The following is an 18,991-nucleotide window of genomic DNA, read 5'->3' as shown; positions in this document are numbered from 1 at the left end:
AAGTAAACAGGCTGATTTTTTTCAGGAACTTGGGGGGTCATCCAAGATGCAAAGATCAGAGTGTGTCGGGAGGTGGCTTTGCCTTAGCCTTTTACAGAAAGGAGTAAACAAATTCGGAGGGGCTGATTTGTAGTTGGGGTTGTTTTTCAAGCAGAAGCCTCCATCAGTTATGTGAACAGGAAATGTTTTTTCTCTGTGGTTAGCTAGTGTCAGGGGACAGAGAGTTTTAATCTTAGCAAATCAATCCTGAGACAAAGATTGGGAAGTCAGATGGTCAGTGTCTGGCCTTGTCAGTAGGTTCAGGCAAAAGGAGAAAGGTCTGTATTTGGCCTTGTCATTGCCCCTCTTGTTCAAGACAAACATCATCTGTCCTAGAGCAATCTTAGGGATTAGAGTAATTTCCGTGGGGTTTTGGTCAAGGCTCGGGGACATTGTCCATGGAGTCGGCAGTTTCTTGGCATTCTCCTTGGAGCAATAGCTGAGCCATCTGTTGAGCTCTGATGGTGGTCTGACGCTGAGAACGTGTTCTGGAGACAAGGCATTTAATTAGGAGGAATTTGTAAGGGAGAGCAGAAAACTCATTAGTCGAGAATGTATTACAAGATAAAAGCAAGACTCTAGATCTGCGGGAGCCAGTGTAGTGACTCCAGGAAACCGCGTGGAGAGGGCCTTCCATGGCGGGGTCAGGGCGCTGGAGGCAATACCGTGAATTTCTCGGTTAGCGTCTCAAATGTCCTGGCTTAAGATGCAGAGTCAGGGGGGTTTGGGGCAGTGATGTGCAAAAACCGGGGCCCTGAATGGTTGTAGGTAAATGAAGAAAAGGGAAGAACACGATAGGGGCAGAAATAAGAGGAGGAAGGGAAGGCATGGCTCCGGAAAGTCCTGCATCCAACAAGCAATAGAAAATAAAGTGATGATAAACACATGGAGGAGGCCTGCGGGGGAGACCGGACGGGAGAATCCCAGGGAATTGTGTCCCAGGGTTGGGTAGAAGCTGACTCCCTTGTGATGTCACCTACTTGTTCCAAAATTAGCGAGAAAGCAGTCTGTCTCATGTCATTATCTGCTTCTGGGAGTTCTCAAAAGAGCCTCAGTGTAAAGTCTCCTTTTGGGGTGAATTTCCCCAAATTCAAAATAACACTTGTGGGACATCTGTAATATTTTAAACAAAAATAAAATAAAATAAAAAAATAACCCTTGTGTTTTTAAAATTGGGAGACATGAACACCAGGTTGACACCTGCCAGCTTTTCCACAGTCTGGATGGCTAGGAGAGCAGTCTGAGGTTCCTCCCAGCTGCGACCAGGAGTGGTCTTCCGGTGGCGTCTCTTCCAGGAGACTAGGTCTTCATCCTGAAGATGGGCTGAGGTGGGACGTCCGGGGCAGAGGCAGATTGGAGCTGTTGGTAATAAGTATGAATGTATTGAACAGGAGCTTGGTAGGTCTTAAGAACATAGGTCGGATCAGGTTTGAATCCCCTGTACTCCCGCAAGAGTAAGGCATCCTCATAGTTATTTTATAAAGAGATGATGAACGTTGAGAGGAGATTGAGGATGAGGGACCATCAGGGCCAACGGCAAGACTTTGGGCCAAGCCAGGTGAGCTCGGCGGAGTCTGGCTGCTTGGAGCGTAAGGGCTCCACTGGCCCACGTTCTATATTTTGAGAATTAAGGATGGTGAGGACAGCGGAGTTTTTGTGCGAGCGGCATGCTCACTGACTATCTTGAATAGCCTTCGCAAGAGAGTTCTGCCATCACTAGAGAGGGGCCAAGGGGCTCCCCAAGTGGGAAAAACTCCTTCAGGCAGCAGCTCAGCTCGAGCTGCGGCAGCGGCCTGCTTGCAGGGAAAAGCCCCCGGGATTCTTCTCAGAACGCAGACATGGTGAGAGCACATTTGTACCCGAGACGGCGGCGGGAGTTTAATGAAACCCACCGGTGGGGAAAGGGCCTGAAGGAGCTAGCTGTCATTTGGCTCCGTTTTCACCAGAATGACGCTTTTGGCAGATGGGACATGCTGAGGTCCCCTGCCCGAGTGAGTGCCTGTGTCCCCCGGTGTTTGCGGAGGAGGCCTTTGAGGTTCCTGACCGTGATGCGCAGTCCTAGGGGCTGCGCCCGCCTGGCAGCCGCCCCCTCCGGCTGTGAGGCACGTGCCTGCGACCCTGGGTCGAAGATACGGGACAGCGCAGGAGGCTGACGGCTTGTGCTCTGAGTCAGGGCGCCCAGAGCATGTCCTTCCCTTTCGGGGTGGGAAAGGGAAGCAGGTAACGAGCTTCTGTTTAGGGTCCCAGAGAAATGGGCCAGGGCCTCAGGGAAACCCCGAGGCGCCACAGGCCTGCAGACGGTCGATTAGTGCAGGTGACGGCAAAGGGATAGAGTGAGGGGGGTGACAGAAGCAGATCACGAGTCGGTGACTGGAGGGAGGGGCGGTGGGACGGAGGCCAGAATGGCACGCGGTCAGGAACTAGGGGACACCTGGCTTTGTTCCGCTGCTCGTTCGTAAGCCCTGCGCTGGCCAGTCCCCTGGGCAGAAGCTTCTTTACTGGGAGGATGTGGGGACGAAGAGCCCCTTGTCAAAGAGGCCTGAAATTATAGACTGAAAACCTTGGAGGGCCCGGCGGGGCGGGCTCAGCGGCTGAGCATCGGCCTAGGATCCAGGAGATCGGGGTTCGATTCCCGGTCAGGGCACATGCCCGGGTTGTGGGCTTGATCCCCAGTCGGGGGCGTGCAGGAGGCAGCCGATCAGTGACTCTCATCATTGGTGTTTCTATCTCTCTCCCCCTCCCTTCCTCTCTCTGAAATCAATAAGGATATATTAAAAAAAAGAAAAAAAAAGAAAACCTTGGAGGGCTTCTGCTCTTGGAGGATATTGTGGAGCTCTGTCCTGGTAGCTCTGTTGGTTAGAGCATTTTCCCTGTACACCAAGGTTGTGGGTTCAATCCCTGGTCAGGGCACATAGAAGAATCAACCAATGACTGCGTAAATAAGTGGAACAACAAATCGATGTTCTCAAATCAATCAATAAAAAAAAATCTTTAAATATATTTTTAAAGATAATTCCAATGTTATTTGAACATTTCTACAGAAAAAGAAAAGTGGAGACTTCCCAGTTCTTTTATAAAAGTTATATAAATTTAATAATAAAAATGAGCAAGTTTACTTTTGAAAATAGATGTGAAAATTCCAAATAAAATATTGGTAAGTACAATCCAGCCGTGTATCAAAGAAATCATACATGATCAAATAGTGTATTCCAGGAATGCATGGATAATTCAGTATCGGGAAGCTATTACAATTGCGTCGACAAGTTGAAAGAGAAATTAAATGATCATGTTTAATTCTTAAAAAGCATCTGATAAAACTTGGCAGTTCTTCCTTGAAAAATAGGAATAGTTATGGAAAAATCAATAGCAAATTACATCTTTAAATGGTAAGACACCAAAGCTACATCAGTGAAAATTAGGAACGTAAACATTTGTGGGACAAAGGTACTAAAGTCCCCTGGACAGCAGCCCTCCTAGAACGTAAGTGTGGTGCATCCAGGGACAGGGACACTGCAATTCACAGCGTTTGCACCTGTTTCAGAATTTTTAATGTAGCGAGTGGGCCGATGTAGCAGCAGGGCTGCCAGTGTCTGGCCTCTGCTCTAGAATTTTGCCCCTGAGTGTGAGGTTAACATTTTAAAAATGTTGTTTTTCATTATCTTACCACGTGAATGCTAGTATTTGTTCTTAGTTCCACAACAGCTGCTGTTGTGTTGTTTGCACCATTTATACAAGTGTTGGAAATCCAAATGCGCTTGAAATAAAAGTAAAAAATTATTTGGATGATATGAACAGCTATACAGTGGAAATAATAGCTTCTAGTAAACTACCATCTGGCAACGTGCCTTCCTGGTCCACCACAGTTCAATATTCTTTTAAAAAAAGATTATTAATCATTTTATAAAGAAAAAAATGGCCTTGGCAAAGATTTTGGATTACTTTGGTCTAATGTTTAGTATTAGCTAAATTTTCTGTTGTTCTTAGCAAAAGGAAAACAGATGGAGGAATTAACTAATGAAAAAATTAAGGAACTTCAAAAGTGATATAAATCACACAACTTAAGACACTTTCATTCTTTTTAAGTCTGCTGAACTTTTGGAGCCTAATTTTCTTGCAGATATACCACACACGCACAATTTTTAAAAAAAAAACTTCTGCTGGCTCATCTAAAATGGAGTTACCCGTCTTGGCAGCAAGGCACTTACGGGTTCTCCTAAGAATAGTCAGGAATCTACAGGGGCCCGGCATCAGTAGGGAAGCAGGACGAGTGAGACCTGACAGGCACGGCATGCCCCCTCCAAGGTGTTTCTACTGTGTGTCACCAGCCCATTGTCCTGTGGGAGTGGGAGCAGTGTGGCCAGATTTCCCAATCCCTCCAGGGAAGTCAGAAATCCAAATTTTTATGTAAAATTTCCCAATTTTTAAACTACACAGGCAAACTTAATAGGTCAGTGAACTGGATTTGACCGTCACATTAGTGGTTTGCAACCTCTAATCTGCGGATGACAAGGTTCTCCTGGGAAGGGACTTAAGAGGTTGGGCATCCCGAAATCAGAAGTATGTTGGCTATTAATTTCAAGTGACAATAGTGGCGCAGTGGTTCAATGGACTTGAACTCTCATCTTTATCCCCTTTTCCACTTTTAGAAACGTAAAGATATTCTCAACTTCAAATCTTTTTAATGTACAGCACTCTGCCAGGCATTTCCACATATAGTTTATTTTTAAAATTTATTTTTGGTTTGTTTGTCTTTAATTTTATTTTTGTTTAAAATATTACAGATGCCCCTTTTTCTCCCCAATGACCCGTTCCACCCTGTCCCACCCCCCTCCCCAGTCCCTCTCCCACCATTGTCCGTGTCCTTGGGTTGTGCATAGATGCATATAAATTCTTTGGTTACTCTCTCCCCCTCCCCCCACCCACCCTCCTCTGTCCCTCTGACATTCGTCAGTCTCATCTGTGCTTCCATGTCATTGAATCTGTTCTGTTCATCAGTTTATTAAGTTCTTTAGATTCCATGTATAAGCGAGACCATGTGATGTTTGTCTTTCTCTGCCTGGCTTATTTCACTCAGCATAATATTCTCCAGGTCCATCCGTACTGTCCCAAAGGGTACGAGATTCTTCTTCTTTACAGCTGCGTAGTATCCCATGGTGTGAATGTCCCACAGCTTTCCTATCCACTCATCTACTGATGGGCACTTGGGCTGTTTCCAGATCTTAGCTATTGTAAACTGTGCTGCTATGAACATCGGGGTACATATATCCTTTCTGATGAATGTTTCAGGATTCTTAGGATACATTCCTAGGAGTGGAATCACTGGGTCAAAAGGCATTCACATATAGTTTATCAAATGAGCCAACACTCTCTTAGTTTTTCTTTCTAATTCAGTTCCTTGGGGTGTTGGGGGACGAACACTCTAGTGAGGAACAGCTCTCCCTTCTGGCACACACAGAAATGCACCGAGGAGCCACTTGCTGCGAAGCACTCAAAGATGGAAATCCTTTGAAAATTAGTATAAAATTGCACTTCCGGTATGTATACATTTTGACTCACTGTTTACATAAAAAGCCCTGAGGATGGCCCTAGGTGGTTTGGGTCAGTGGCTAGAGTGTCGGCCTACAGACTGAAGGACCCCGGGTTCGATTCAGGTCCAGGGCCCCTACCTCGGTTGCAGGCTCGATCCCCAGCCCAGGCTGAGGTACATGCAGGAGGCAACCAATCAATGTGTCTCTCTCACATCTATGTTTCTCCCTCTCTCCCCCCTCCTCTCCCTTCTACTCTCTCTGAAAAGCAATGGAAAAAATATCCTCTGGTGAGGATTAAAAAAAAAAAAGTCTTGAGGATGGACACTGACATTTGAATCACTGGCGATCTATGATCCAGGACAGCCCTCAATGCATTCTGAGTGGGTGTCCAGTTTTCCCGAGTAATCATTACTCACATTTCAGAGCTATATCCCATTTCCATGCAGCCTTTATTATTTATTTATTTTATGGAAGTGTTTTGTTTTTTTTTTAAATATGTTTTTATTGATTTCAGAGAGAGGAAGGGAGAGGGAGAGAGAGAAACATCAATGATGAGAGTCATTGATTGGCTGCCTCCTGCACGCCCTCTGCTGGGGATGGAGCCCGCAACCTGGGCATGGGCCCTGATTGGGAATTGAACCTCGATCTCCTGGATCCTAGGTCAATGCTCAACCGCTGAGCCATACTGGCTGGGCCTTTCTTCTTTTTTTAAAAAAAATTTTTTTTGGAAAGCAATCTGCACAGTGAAAAATATAGAATCAATCATTGTAATTCCAACTGTGATTTCCATTCCCTATAAGTACCTTAAATAATTCCCAAGCATGCTAACTGAATGACAGATTCTGGAATTTCCTTTCCATTCAGTTTGTTCTTTGTAAATGTATTTGTCACACGAAGAGTTGCTAGTCAGCATTTCGTGAGGTCGTTTTTATATTTAAAGAAATCAATTGTGGATAGTAGTGAGTTCTAAGCTGGTAAAAGTTTGTTGTTACCCCAGGTTTTACCTAAAATAACCCCCATTTTCTGATTTGTTCATGATAGCATTGTATGAAGAGCGGGATAAGAGAAAATGCAATTTTTCCCCCAGGTATGATATACCAAATTAAGTATTTACATAGCATATAAAAATATTTAGAACAGCCCTGGCTGGTGTGGCTCAGTTGGTTGAGCACCATCCCATACTCCGAAAGGTCGCTGGTTCAATTCCCAGTCAGGGCACATGCCCGGGTTGTGGGTTCCATTCCTGGTCAGGGTGCATGGGAGCACAGCTGATCATCGATGTTTCTCTCTCTCTTTCTCCCTCTCCCTTCCTTTCTTTCTGAAATCAATAAAAACTTTAAAAAAAAAGAGAGAGACAGGTATTGTGAAACCAAAATGCTTTTAAAAAAATAGCTTAAAACAAAAATGGATGGTTGCTGGAACATTTTTCTGCTATTTTAAAAATTCTTTTCACCTATTTTATTATATGGTGCTATGTAATAAAATTCTTATAAATGTCATGAAAATGCTAATGTATGGTCGATATTGCCATCTGCCTTTATGGAGATAATTTAATGATTTCTATTATTCTTACCTTCATTGCTGCAAATCTATGGAACTTGAAAGCTAGAAGCCTCCTTAAAGGTAATCTCATCACGATTAGAAAACTGAGGCCCAAAGAGGTTAAGTGTCTTATACTAGACCACCAACTTGGTGGCTGAACCACAGTGAGGGCTCCAATCTTTTGGTGCCGTGCCCTTCCCCCACGGACAGCATCGCCTTCACAGTCAAACCTGGAGGGCCTCTCCGTGGACGGTGCACAGTACAGCAGCCTTGTCTTTGTTCCTTCCAGGGCTTTCTGATTAAGCCGGGCAGCACTATGCAGTAAAAGGATAAATGCAAGTGTGTAACGATGCCGGGTAGGTATGAGTATTGCATAGTGAGTCGGCGCCACTGCATGTTTTACAAGTTCCTTACGCATGGAGGTGAAGGTGGTACAGGGCTTCAGGGGGAAAGCTTTATGTTTAGAGCATGAGAGGAATCAGTATCTTTTTTAATCCCTACAAACCTTAGAAGTTATTTTTGTTCTGTTAATCCTCACTGGAGGATATTTTCCCATTGGTTTTAGATAGAGTGGAAGGGAAGGAGGGAGGGAGAGAAAGAGAGAGAGAGAGAAAATCAATGTGAGAGAGACCCATCAGTTGGTTTCCTCCAGAATGCCCCCTGACCAGGGCCAGAGATCAAGCCTGCAACCCAGGTATGTGCTCTTGACCCTTCAGTGCATGGGCTGATGCTCTAACCACGGTGCACTCCAGCCAGGGCTAGAAGTTGTTATTATTATTCCTATCCTATGGATGAGGAAACTGAGGCACAGAGAAATTAAGAAACTTGCAAATACCACACAGCAATTAAGAGGCAGGACCTGGACTCACAACACCCACACCTTTGACTACAGATGTTTCTCTCAACCTTTTGTGATCTGCAACCCCCTTATTGAATTCCATTAGGAATTTTCCTAAATTGTATCACCATTTGTGCATGCATATGATTAAGTGATTAAGTACTTATTTACTACTGTGATAATTTTGTGTCAATTTGACTAGGCCATAGTATTCAGTTATTCAATCGAACAGTAATCTAGTTATTGCTGTGAGGATGTTTTTTGGTGTGGTATTAAACAGATTATCCGAAGTAATCTGGCTGGGCCTCACCCATTCAGTGGAAAGGCCTTAACACCAAAACAGGTTTCTCTGGAGAAGAAATCCTGTCTATGGACTGCAGCGTCAGCTCCTGCCTGAGTTTCCAGCCTGCTGACTTGCCCTAGGTATTTCAAACTTGCCTAGCCATAGCCCACTATAATATAAGCAATTCCTTGAAATCTTTCTCTGTACAGATGTATCCTGTTGGTGGTTTCTCTGGTAGGTCCCTGACTGATACAACCCAACTGTTCAATATTATATTAAATGGTTCACTTAAACATAATATTTCTTGTAACATGCATATGATTTTAAAATCTTTTTTATTTAATAATCCCTGCTATTCAGTTTACCTTAAAAGTGTAAGAATATGTATGATTTTTCCACAAATTATTTAGGTTTGTGTTGGGGATCAAATAAGTAAATTTAATGATGTCTTACTGTGCCAAAGTGGAGAAAATTATTGCACTTTACTTTTTATAAAAAGCAATTACTTTGTTTTTTATAATTTTCCAGTTTTGTTGGTAAATGATGGAACTCTCAGGCTGCCCTTTCAAGCACTTCTTTCTCTTTGACATGGTGGGGGAGGAAGAGCCCAGGGCCTCCTTCTGAATAGATGGTTATAAGTCAAACTTCGCTGCAAGCTTGATATGAAATTCCTGGCAGTGTTAAACCCCTGAACCAGCCACAAGGGTAAACAGCCTCATGTGGCTGCTGAGCATTTGAAATGTGGCTATTGGAACCGAATTTTAAACTTAATTTTAATTAAACTTTAATTTTAAAATAGTGATAGTTGATCCATTTTTAGGAACACTTTAAGTACGTTTGAAATAATGAGGATGTGGATCCTTTTCAATGGTAAATTTAATGAAATCTAAATACAGATCAGGCATGTCCAATGAGATTTTACGCTATGGGTAAAATACACCTTGCATTTTAAACTTAGTACAAAAAAAAAAAAAAAAAAGAATGTAAAACATCTCATTCATATTTCTATTAATATTTTGAAGAGACTGCATTCGATAAAATACATTATTAAACTGTCAGCGGTTTCTTCATACTGTTAAAAAAGTGGCCACTGTGAAATTTATTAAGTACATATATGGCTCGCGTTTTATTTCTAGTGGGCAGCAATGATTTAAACAGCCTGGCAAATGGAAAAAGCCCGTCAAATGGTGGCTGCTACTCGCAGGAAAGGAATGAGGCCATTTCTCGTGCAGACTAACCGCGCTCAGCGAGGGACTGAGAGTCACTCGTCCCGATCACGGTCCCGCGTCTGGTTTCCGAGCCTCTCCAGTGCTTTTCGCTCCGCGGAGGGCTAGAAAAGACGGGTCCCGATAGAGGATAAAGAAACGGAGGGAGCGGCTGAACGGTCCCGCGAGCTGCCAGCCTGGTCGCTGTCCGGACCCAGACCCAGAAAGTGCCAACTGCCCCAAGTTCCTAGACCTGCCGCGCCCGTGGGCGCCCCGCCGCCGCTCCCGAGGCCAGCGCCTGGCCGCTCGGCCAACACCCGCCGCCTCTCCCGAAAGGTCTCCAATGCTTCCCGGAGGAGAACCGCCTCGAGCCCCAGAGGCTCCCGTGCCCCCCGCACCCCGCGCCCCCGGTTCCCAGCTCAGCCCCAAAGGCGGCCCGGAAAAGACAGTCGCGGAGCCGAGCGCGCCGGGGGCCAGCCCCGCGCCGAAGCGCCTCAGGCTGGACGCCGAGCCACACCGGGGACGGCAGCGGACCGACGGAGAGCCCCAGGCACCGAGCGCGGCGCGGAGGGAGCGCGGCCTCGGCCGCCCGGCCCCAGGGCAGCTCCACGCCCCCGCCGAGGCCCCGAGCGAGGCTGATGACGAACACAGGGCGCGACGCACGCACACGCCGCTCGCGCTCGCACGACGGTGCGTGCAGGGAGCGCGAGGGAGCCCCGGCCGTCACCGGCGCGACCGGCGTTCCCCCTCCTCCGCACCCTGTGCTCCCGCCACCTCGGCAGCTCGGCGCCCGCCTCCCGCCTCCGTCCGAGGCCTTCGAGGCAGCGAGGCTCCTGGCCTCGCTCCTGTCTCTTTAAATGGTGGGGTCAGCGGGCCGCCCCTGCAGCGGCTGCCTGGGTGGCCCCGCGCGCCGCTATTGAGGGGCAAACCAAGATGGCGGCCGTTTTGGCTCTGTGAGGAAGACGGAAGAGGCGGCGGCAGCAGCGGAGCAAAGAGACTTCCAATAGCCTGGAGCACTCGGCTCCTGGGGGCTCTTGGAGTCTCTCGCGTAGTGGAAGCAGTTGCAGCAGGGACAGGCGGCGCCTGTCAGCGTGGGACATTTGAAGCAGGAGAGCGGAGCGGAGCGACCGGCGGCCGCCGGGCCAGGTATAAGGAAGGAAAACATGGCGGCGGCGGCCTGAGGAGGAGGCGGCGGCGGCGGCGGCGGCGCGGGAAGCGGCTTCGCGGACATGGTGGAGGCGGGAGCAGGGCAGTGACCGGCGCCCCGAGTTTCCACCGCGGCGGGGCGGGAGGCTGCGAAGGGCTGCGCGCCCCCTCGGGGCGGCCGGGTTGGCCGGGCCTGGACAATAGCGCCGAGGCAGCGGAGGCGAGGAAAGGTGGGGGCCCAGAGCTCGGCCGGGGAGCGGGCCATGCGGGCGGCAGCGCGGCCCCGCGGCGGCCAGCGGCGGCAGTGAAGCCGGGGAGCCCTCCGCTTGCGGGCGTCCTTCCGTCTCGGCTCCCGCCTTCCCCGGACCCCCTTCCTGGGCGACTCCGGCGGGGCCTCTGCCCCGGCCCCAGGGCGCCACGATGACCGACACTCGGCGGCGGGTGAAGGTTTACACGCTCAACGAGGACCGGCAGTGGGACGACCGGGGCACGGGGCATGTGTCGTCCGGCTACGTGGAGCGTCTGAAGGGCATGTCCCTGCTTGTCAGGGCTGAGAGCGACGGTGAGTGAACCCCTTCGCGGCGGGACCCTCGCCTCCCCCGCGGCCCTGGGCCACCTTCCTGGTCCTTTTGGGCTAGTGGCCTTCTTAGTGGGAGGACGGAGGGGGCGATTGCTGCCTCGGGGGAGGGCTGGCCACCGGTACCCCAGCCCCCCGGAGCTGCCCAGAGAGCGCTGGAAATGTTTTCTTGCTCCGGGTGCCTGGTGGCACTTGCGGGTACGAGTGGAGTCGGGCACGTTTGGACCGTGCCGCCCGGGAGTGTGGACGGGTCGGAGACTTGGGACCGGGAGTCCGGACCGTGGTGTTGTTTTGCGCTACGGTGACCTTGAGAAAGGCACTGATTAATCCGATCTGCCGCCTTGGTTCGCCCATCTGTAAAGCAGGCATGCAACTTTTTTTTCCGGAGCTAAGAAAGTTCTTAGCTGTTTCACTCTTTGGAGAACATTTCGTTGTCTTGGTGTGTGTTTTTTCCTTTCCCTTTTTTCTTTTTAAAATATTTTTGCTACATCTTTCTGATCCTGTTGCAGGTCGGCTACACTGGTTCTGGCAACTCTGTACTCGGTAGCGAAAAAACGCTTCTTTCCTGTGAGAAGATAGATTTGTGTTCCGCAGTTAGTTTTCTTTTTCATTGGTAATGCAGAATTTTGTGTATAGTTGCACTGAGTAAACGTCTTGCAAGTTTGGAATCATTCTGTGCCAGCTTTTTAACTGCTTAAAGGTATACTCGTTATTTGGTTCAGTTAACAGGTGGAGAAAAGTTGGCAGATAATCTTCAAAACCGTTGGAATCTGCCCTGGTGCCTATGTTTCAAATATTTGGAAACAGCCCTCAGGGTTCAAAGACCAAATTGTTAAAAAATATAAACGTTTCATGTTTTTAAACTTACTCTCTTTTGTGATTGCCACTTCCCTTCAGTGGCATACGGTGAATTTCACTTAAAGAAAAAGTTTATGTCAGGTAAAACTATTTTCAAACTGTTTTTCCTGAATTTGAAAACCTGTCTTGTTAATTAGTCTGTAATTTTACAGTAGCTATTTCAGTTTATTACGATTGAAGTTGCTCTGTATCTGAATTATTACAAACTTCTAAGACTTTAAAAAAATTTCCTTTTTATTGAATTCATTAGGGTGACACTAGTTAACAAAATTATATAGGTTTCAGGTGCAAGAATTTTAATTGGACTCTCTACCCAGAATTCCAGTTACATGAAAAACAAAAGACTCACCTTTACGTAATTGAAGACTCTAGGAACATTTGATTTTCAATTTGAATTGAAAAATAGTAATTTGGAGTATATTGCCAACAGGTTAGCTTAATATGGCTAACCCAAAATAACTTAAAACTGGAGAAAGATTCTTTTATTTTGGAGACATTTAAAGGGTTTTGAATGCATTAGGTATATTTTTCTGAGGTCATTAAAATACAGGTTTAAATGTCAAATGTCAGTGTACTTTTGTGTAGGACTATTAACCTACACCTTGGGACGCTTGGAAAACTATGCATAATAAGTTGGAAGGCATGGGCTTTGTAGGTTCAGTTAACTTTTGAGATGAAAGCATGTGTAGATTTGCCATTAAGTCTCTGAAATCTTATAATGTAAGACAAAACCTTACTTCACAAATACTTGTGAAATATTGTTATAAATAATCTTTAGTTTGATGAGTAATGTTTTTTCTAACAGGAAAACTACAAATAAGAATATTCAAAATTTTTTGAGTGCCTACTATGTGCCAGAGACTCCATATTTGTATCTTCTGGTATAGGACCTGTTATTAACCATATTTTACAGATAGGAAAACTGAGATTCAGAGAGGCTAAATAACATAGCTTGGTTAACAGTCTGGGTTTGAGTGAGATATCTAGTTTATGGCTTGAAAGTAGTGTTATCAATTATTTTATCATAATTTATTGTTCACAGTGTGTCTTAAATTCCCATATTGTCTACTTATATTTGCTGCCTTATGCTCAAGGCTTATCTCGAAGAAAATGAACAAAATTTTAAGCCTAAAGATTTTAAGATTATAGTTTACCAAGGCACACATGGGAGTTTTTGTATTGGCTGCTGGTTGGGGTTATCTGTTATTGTGTGCCTTCCTCATTCTCCATTTTCAGGTAATTGAGAATTTTCTTTTTATTGTGATGAGCAAAATAGAAATCATTTCTGATTTTCTATAAAATGAGTCATTTATCTTGTTAGAGGAGCTTATATGTTTATCTGGAAATCAGGAATGCAATTTCTGAATGGAAGTACTGTGGCCTTCCTATTACAGGGCACATCCCTTTGGGTAAGTATATGCTCTTTCCCCCTGAATCTGAATGACTTGGCTATTCTGTAGGCCTTTTGCCTTGGAGAGGATAGCTATCCCAACAGGCCGCTGAGCCTGTTTTCTGGATCGCGCATCCTTATTCAGTAGGTTCCTATTGGCAAGATACGTTGTGGTAACACGTATTTTCTTCAATAAGCTGTATTACCTCATTTCTCAGGTTTTGTTGTAGCTATATACCTGCCAAGTTCCATTTTCTAATAAAGATTACTTAGTATTGTTCTTTTGGCTTATGCTATATCTGTTAACTTGGCTGAAGTGAGGATAGTTATCCCTTACTTGCTCTCTCACTTCATGTTCAGATTATTTTACTTTTCTCTATTATGGTGTTTACCACCTCCCCCTGCCAATTTTAGAATTGATAAAGAAATTGGAATTTCTCTACACACCGGATGTCTTTGAACATGGCCACGCTCTTTACTCTTGATTACTTGGTAAAAATAAATGCTAATGTTCTTATATTTGGTTTTTACCTTAAGTTTTATAAAGTATTTTTTTATATTTCAGAATAGTTTTATCTGTTGTCTGACTTGACTATTTCAGAGTTAAAAAGGTTAAATTCTCACTGTTATAATGAGGAATGAAGAAAATAAGACATGGGGAAATGCTTTGGTCAAGGTAGCACTGTTAGCTAATGGTAAAAACCGGAATCCTGTGCTTCTGCCTCTTGGTAGAACTTGGTCGTTTCTACCCCTACTGTAATTAGAAAAGGAGGTCAGAACACTTTGGGGTGGGAAAGTCTGTTTTGTTTTGTTTTGGCTGCTGTGGTGAGAGAAATGAACAGAGAAAGCATCAGTGTTTTTTATCGCTATTCTTATAAATCAGTAAGTAGTATAGAATCTTGCATACAGGAAGAATTTCAGATTTAGCTACCAGGAAGAGCTTAGTGACAGCACTAGGAGAAATAATTTGTTTGAAAAGTTGATTTAAAATTTTTTTTCTTGTATAGACAGACCTATGTTGTAGAAAATTAATAGGCTTAGAGTAACCAAACCCTTTTTTGTCAACTTGCATGTTGATGACAAAGTTTGAGGGCCATCAACTACATTGGATATAGTTAATGGGGCTAGAGTGTATTAAAGACTTGACACAGGTGTGGAACCTTTTAATGCAGTGCTACCAATGTTTTTCCCCTAAACCTTCATTTCAGTTTTTAAATACCATGTGTAATCTGTGGACCACAAAAGCAGGAGAGAGTGACTTGGACCTGCTATAGGTATAAAGCATACGCTAGTCTCCTATCCAGATGAGATTTTGGACTTGTATTAACTCATTTTTGATGGTATTTTCTTTCTACTAATGAAGCATAGTACCTAAGCCCCTGCCCTTAGCTTTGAGCATCGATAAGAACAGTATACTGGAGAAGCCTAGAGGTTGAACTGCTTACTCAGGAGTGACAGAGCCGGAGCTATTCATTCTGAAATCCTTAAGTGTTTATCCAAATCTAAGCTAAGGCCAGGACCTAACTTTCTTAACCCAAACCAGATACTCCCGTACTTCCTGAATCTGATTGATTGTTGGTTGATATTGAAAATAGAACACAAGCTATAGAGACTATAGTATCTCAGTTCTCCAGTGAAAGGAAATGTTATCTTCTAAATAAGTGAATTTTCCAGCTAAATGAAACTGTGTGTGTACCAGAGATTAAAACTCTCAATGATTTTCATGTAATATTTCTTAAATATATGCTAGAATGTTTTTCTTAAGCAATGTAATGAACCTGTGTTGGTTAATCTTTCATTGTAATGTGTTTCTGGATCATCATTATCAATACTAATTTTTCTATAATATTCACCAGTACACTGATGCCAGTGAAATGATATTCTGTACATGCCCTAAAAAAACAACCACCAAGTATTGAGTGCTAATTATGTCCTAGAAACTGGGATAGGCACTTAAGTCTTAGTGTATTGATTTTTTTTTTTTTTAAATCCTCACCCAAGGATATGTTTTTATTGATACTTAGGGAGAGAAACATCAGTCGGTTGCCTCTGGTATGGACCTTTTGGTGTACTGGACTACCTTCAAACCGAGCCACAAGGCCAGGGTGTATTGATTCATTGATAGTGTAGTTTTGTCGTCTTTTCCTGCACCCAGCAAGAAATCGAGATTTGTTGTAATGTAAAATCTTTCCATTTAAAAATATTTGCGTGAGGCCCTGCCCAGTTTTGCTCAGTGGTTAGAGCATCAGCCCTCGGAACAAAGATCATAGGTTCAGTTCCCAGTCAAGGGGCACGTACCTCTGTTGCAGATTCGATCCCTGGCCCCAGTCTGGGTTCGTGCAGGAGGCAACCAACAGATATCTCTCCCCCTCCTCCCTTCCACTCTCTCTAAAGATTAGTGGAAAAAAATATCCTCAGGTGAGGATTAAAATATTTGCATGAGTGTATGAGTATGTTTGTTAGACTAGTAGGGATCAAACAAGCTGTCTGCTGGCTGGATCCAGGCTGATTTAAACTTTTTGGAGTGATAATTTAGTCTGTACTGCCAGCTATCTTCACCCCACTCCTGGGAGGTGTTTTGACTGGGTGTACTAGGGGTTGGCAGCGGGATACAAAAAAAAGAAAAAAAAGAAAAGCTCACACATTTCATTTTACAGGAGGAACCAAGGTATCATGAAACAGGGAGAGAACATTTTTAATGACCTGTTTTTACCTCAAATTGTACTATTGTCAGTTTTTCTTGCTATCAGTGTATGACTGCTTCTACCTGCAGTTGTCTTGATGATCTTCTGAGTGACATTTTCCCTCCTTTGCCATTGTTCCCCCATTTCCTGAGTGTACAGACCTCCTTTTTGTTAGTATATTTGGGGCATCTGTTTGTCAGGGTACACAAATCTATCTCATCAAAACGTAGAACAGTATTCCACTATATGTTTAATTTACACAATACACTGTTTGGTGGCATTTCTCACTTTTTTCCTCAGGATACCTTTATACTCTTAAAATTGAGGATCCCCAAAAGCTTTTGTTTATGTAGGTTGTATCTATTGATATTTACCATATTAGAAATTAAAACTGCCCTAGCTGGTTTGGCTCAGTGGTTAGAGCCCTTGGACTGAAGGGTCTTGGGTTCAGTTCCGGTCAAGGGCACGTACCTTGGTTGCAGGCTTGATCCTGGCCCAGTCAGGGCACATGTGGGAGGCAACCAATTGATGTGTCTCTCTCACATCGATGTTTCTCTCTTTCCCTTCCACTCTCTCTGCAAAACAATGGAAAGAATGTCCTCAGGTGAGGATTGGGGGGAAAAAAGAAATTAAAACTAAGACTTTAAAAAACTTTTCTAAAACAGGAAATTTAGTGAGAGAAGAGTGTCATTGTCTTACATTTTTACAAATTTCTTTAATGCTTGGCTTAATTTTTTTAAGAGGAGGATTCTCCTCTGCATTCAGCCTGTTAGAGTATCACAGTATGGACACTGTGAAAAATAAGAGTGGAAAATGTAAATCACCTGTTAGTAATATGAATATAGTTTTGATTTTTCCAGACCCCTTGAGGTCCCCACACTTTTGAGAACAGCTGGCATGGAGATTGTTTCTAGTTTTTTATCATTACAAACATTGCCAATGACATCTTTATTCATATACTTGGCACCCATGTGAGGATGTAAGATAATTTCCTAGACGAATTGCTGGAGTAAAGAGTAGTATGTTTTGAAAAGCTTGGTGGTTAAAGATAAATGACCCTTCAAAAAGGTTCTGTTGATTTTCAGTCTTGGTAATATAATAGTAAATAAGAATTAAGGACCCTCTTTTTACTTTTTGGAGAAGTATATGTGCAAAGTAGTGACTTGGAGACCTATCTGAACTTTTTTGGGATGGACTCTGATGAGAATTTGCTGTGCAGGAAATTAGTTCACCTGAAGATGGTTGATTTTGCTATGGTCTGAAGGATTCTTCAGTGACAAACTTAATTACATGTATCGATACATTCCCCTTAGCTTGATCACTCTCTTGATTTCTCCTTGTGTCTTCATATTTTCTTCCAAACATTCAGGTTGGAAGTGGGAAGGCCTTTCTCAAGTCTTGATATTGGAGTTTGCTGTGTAGGCTTGTTTTTCTCTGTGTGACAGTGTCTTTCTCAAACGGTGTGAGGAGGAGGTGTCACTGGGAAGGTGAGAGTAAATTCCTCTTGGGGGATGGGGATAAGGGCATCTGTTTCATTGGAGAAGATGAATGTGTTTCACAAATAAGTTGGGGTGGAGGGCTGTCTTGCATATGTGCTTCAGTTATTAAGATATGCTGGACCTACTCATTATCAAAAGCATGTATACCCCTTAATGAGAACCTTTTCTGTCTTGATGTTGCTTACGGTCTACTAAGGATCATCTTCCCCAGTTCTCCCATTGTCTCTGCTGCTGTGATAAATGCCTCTCACCTATAGTTGAACTGTACATCTGCATCCATACTCCTATATTACTAGGGTGGAATTATTGTTCCCAGTACTGTAGCTATAGTAACTGATACAAATAAACTCGTTGGGGAGAAGGATTGTGTGGATGCATATTAATACTCAACTGGATCTTTTTCAGTTGATTGGAGAAGTGCTCATAACTTGATTCAGTAGAAACTAGAAGATGGAGATGAGGAACCTAATAGATGAGCTAGAAATGTGTCTTTTTATTATCTTACTTAGCCTCCAAACTAAAAAGCTTTTTGCCATGTTCCATCCTCTACGTCTATTGATCTCTTAGCAAACATGGTATTTGGAGACTGGAGCTGGACTTCCTAAGGAGGTATCCTAGACCAAAGCCATGGGATGTAGCTGAAATGGGTTTCAGGAAAAATATTTCCCCCTAACATCTTGTATGGCCCCCAGAAAAGAATAAACTTGCCAATACCAGAAGCTTGTAGTCATATGTGCTTATTCTTGTTTTAGCCAGAGCTTTGGGAGGAACACTTCAAACTTTCAGCTTGTGATTTTTCCTGACCCCGTAACATTACTGAGAGTTTTGAAGCAAATGGAAAAGGGACTGGTACTTAAAAAAAAAGTTTTTTGTTTTGTTTTAGCAGCTCCAAGTCAGGTATGTATGTTCCTTGAAAGCACTACTTGAAGTGATAACTCCAACCCCCTGTGCCATGTGTTGTTTATTCCTTCTCTTAAACTTAAAAAAAACCCAGCTTTTGAAGTATGATAACATATGATCTTTATATTTGCATATTCTGAACACTTCATATAAGGGCAGTCATATAATATGTGGTCTTTTGTGACTAACTTTTGATAATGTTTTCATGGTTCATTCATGTTATAGCATGTATCAGAACTTCATTTCTTTGTATAGCTGAATAGTATTTTTATTTATCCATTCATCAGTCTTTGGACATTTGGATTGTTTCCACTTTTTTGTTATTATGAATAATACAGCCATGGACATGTGTACATGTACAAGGGTGGGCAAAAGTAGGTCTGCAGTTGTTTGTATGGAAAATACAATAATTAATAAATAATACAAGAATAAACTTTGCCTACTCACAACTGTAAACCTATTTTGCCCACTCCTGTATTTGTGTGGATATGGTTTTCTGAGT

General features: G+C 43.9%; 1 protein-coding gene across 2 annotated transcripts in view; it reads left to right on the top strand.

Moving 5' to 3' along the window:
• Positions 1-10,716: 10,716 nt before the first annotated feature.
• The window catches only part of PPP4R3A (protein phosphatase 4 regulatory subunit 3A), a 36,578-nt gene continuing 28,303 nt past the window's right edge, over positions 10,717-18,991 (top strand). The window contains exon 1 of one of the 2 annotated variants that reach the window (XM_081119627.1): positions 10,717-11,143. In XM_081119627.1, coding sequence (XP_080975753.1) covers positions 11,002-11,143 — 142 coding nt within the window. In that variant the 5' untranslated portion in view covers positions 10,717-11,001. The remainder of the gene's footprint in view (positions 11,144-18,991) is intronic. The other variant, XM_081119628.1, reaches the window with a different exon arrangement.

This window comes from Miniopterus schreibersii, assembly GCF_964146895.1.
Source record: "Miniopterus schreibersii genome assembly, chromosome: 1".
In the NCBI taxonomy this organism is placed as follows: Eukaryota; Metazoa; Chordata; class Mammalia; order Chiroptera; family Miniopteridae; genus Miniopterus; species Miniopterus schreibersii.
This window is presented reverse-complemented; position numbering and strand designations above follow the sequence as displayed.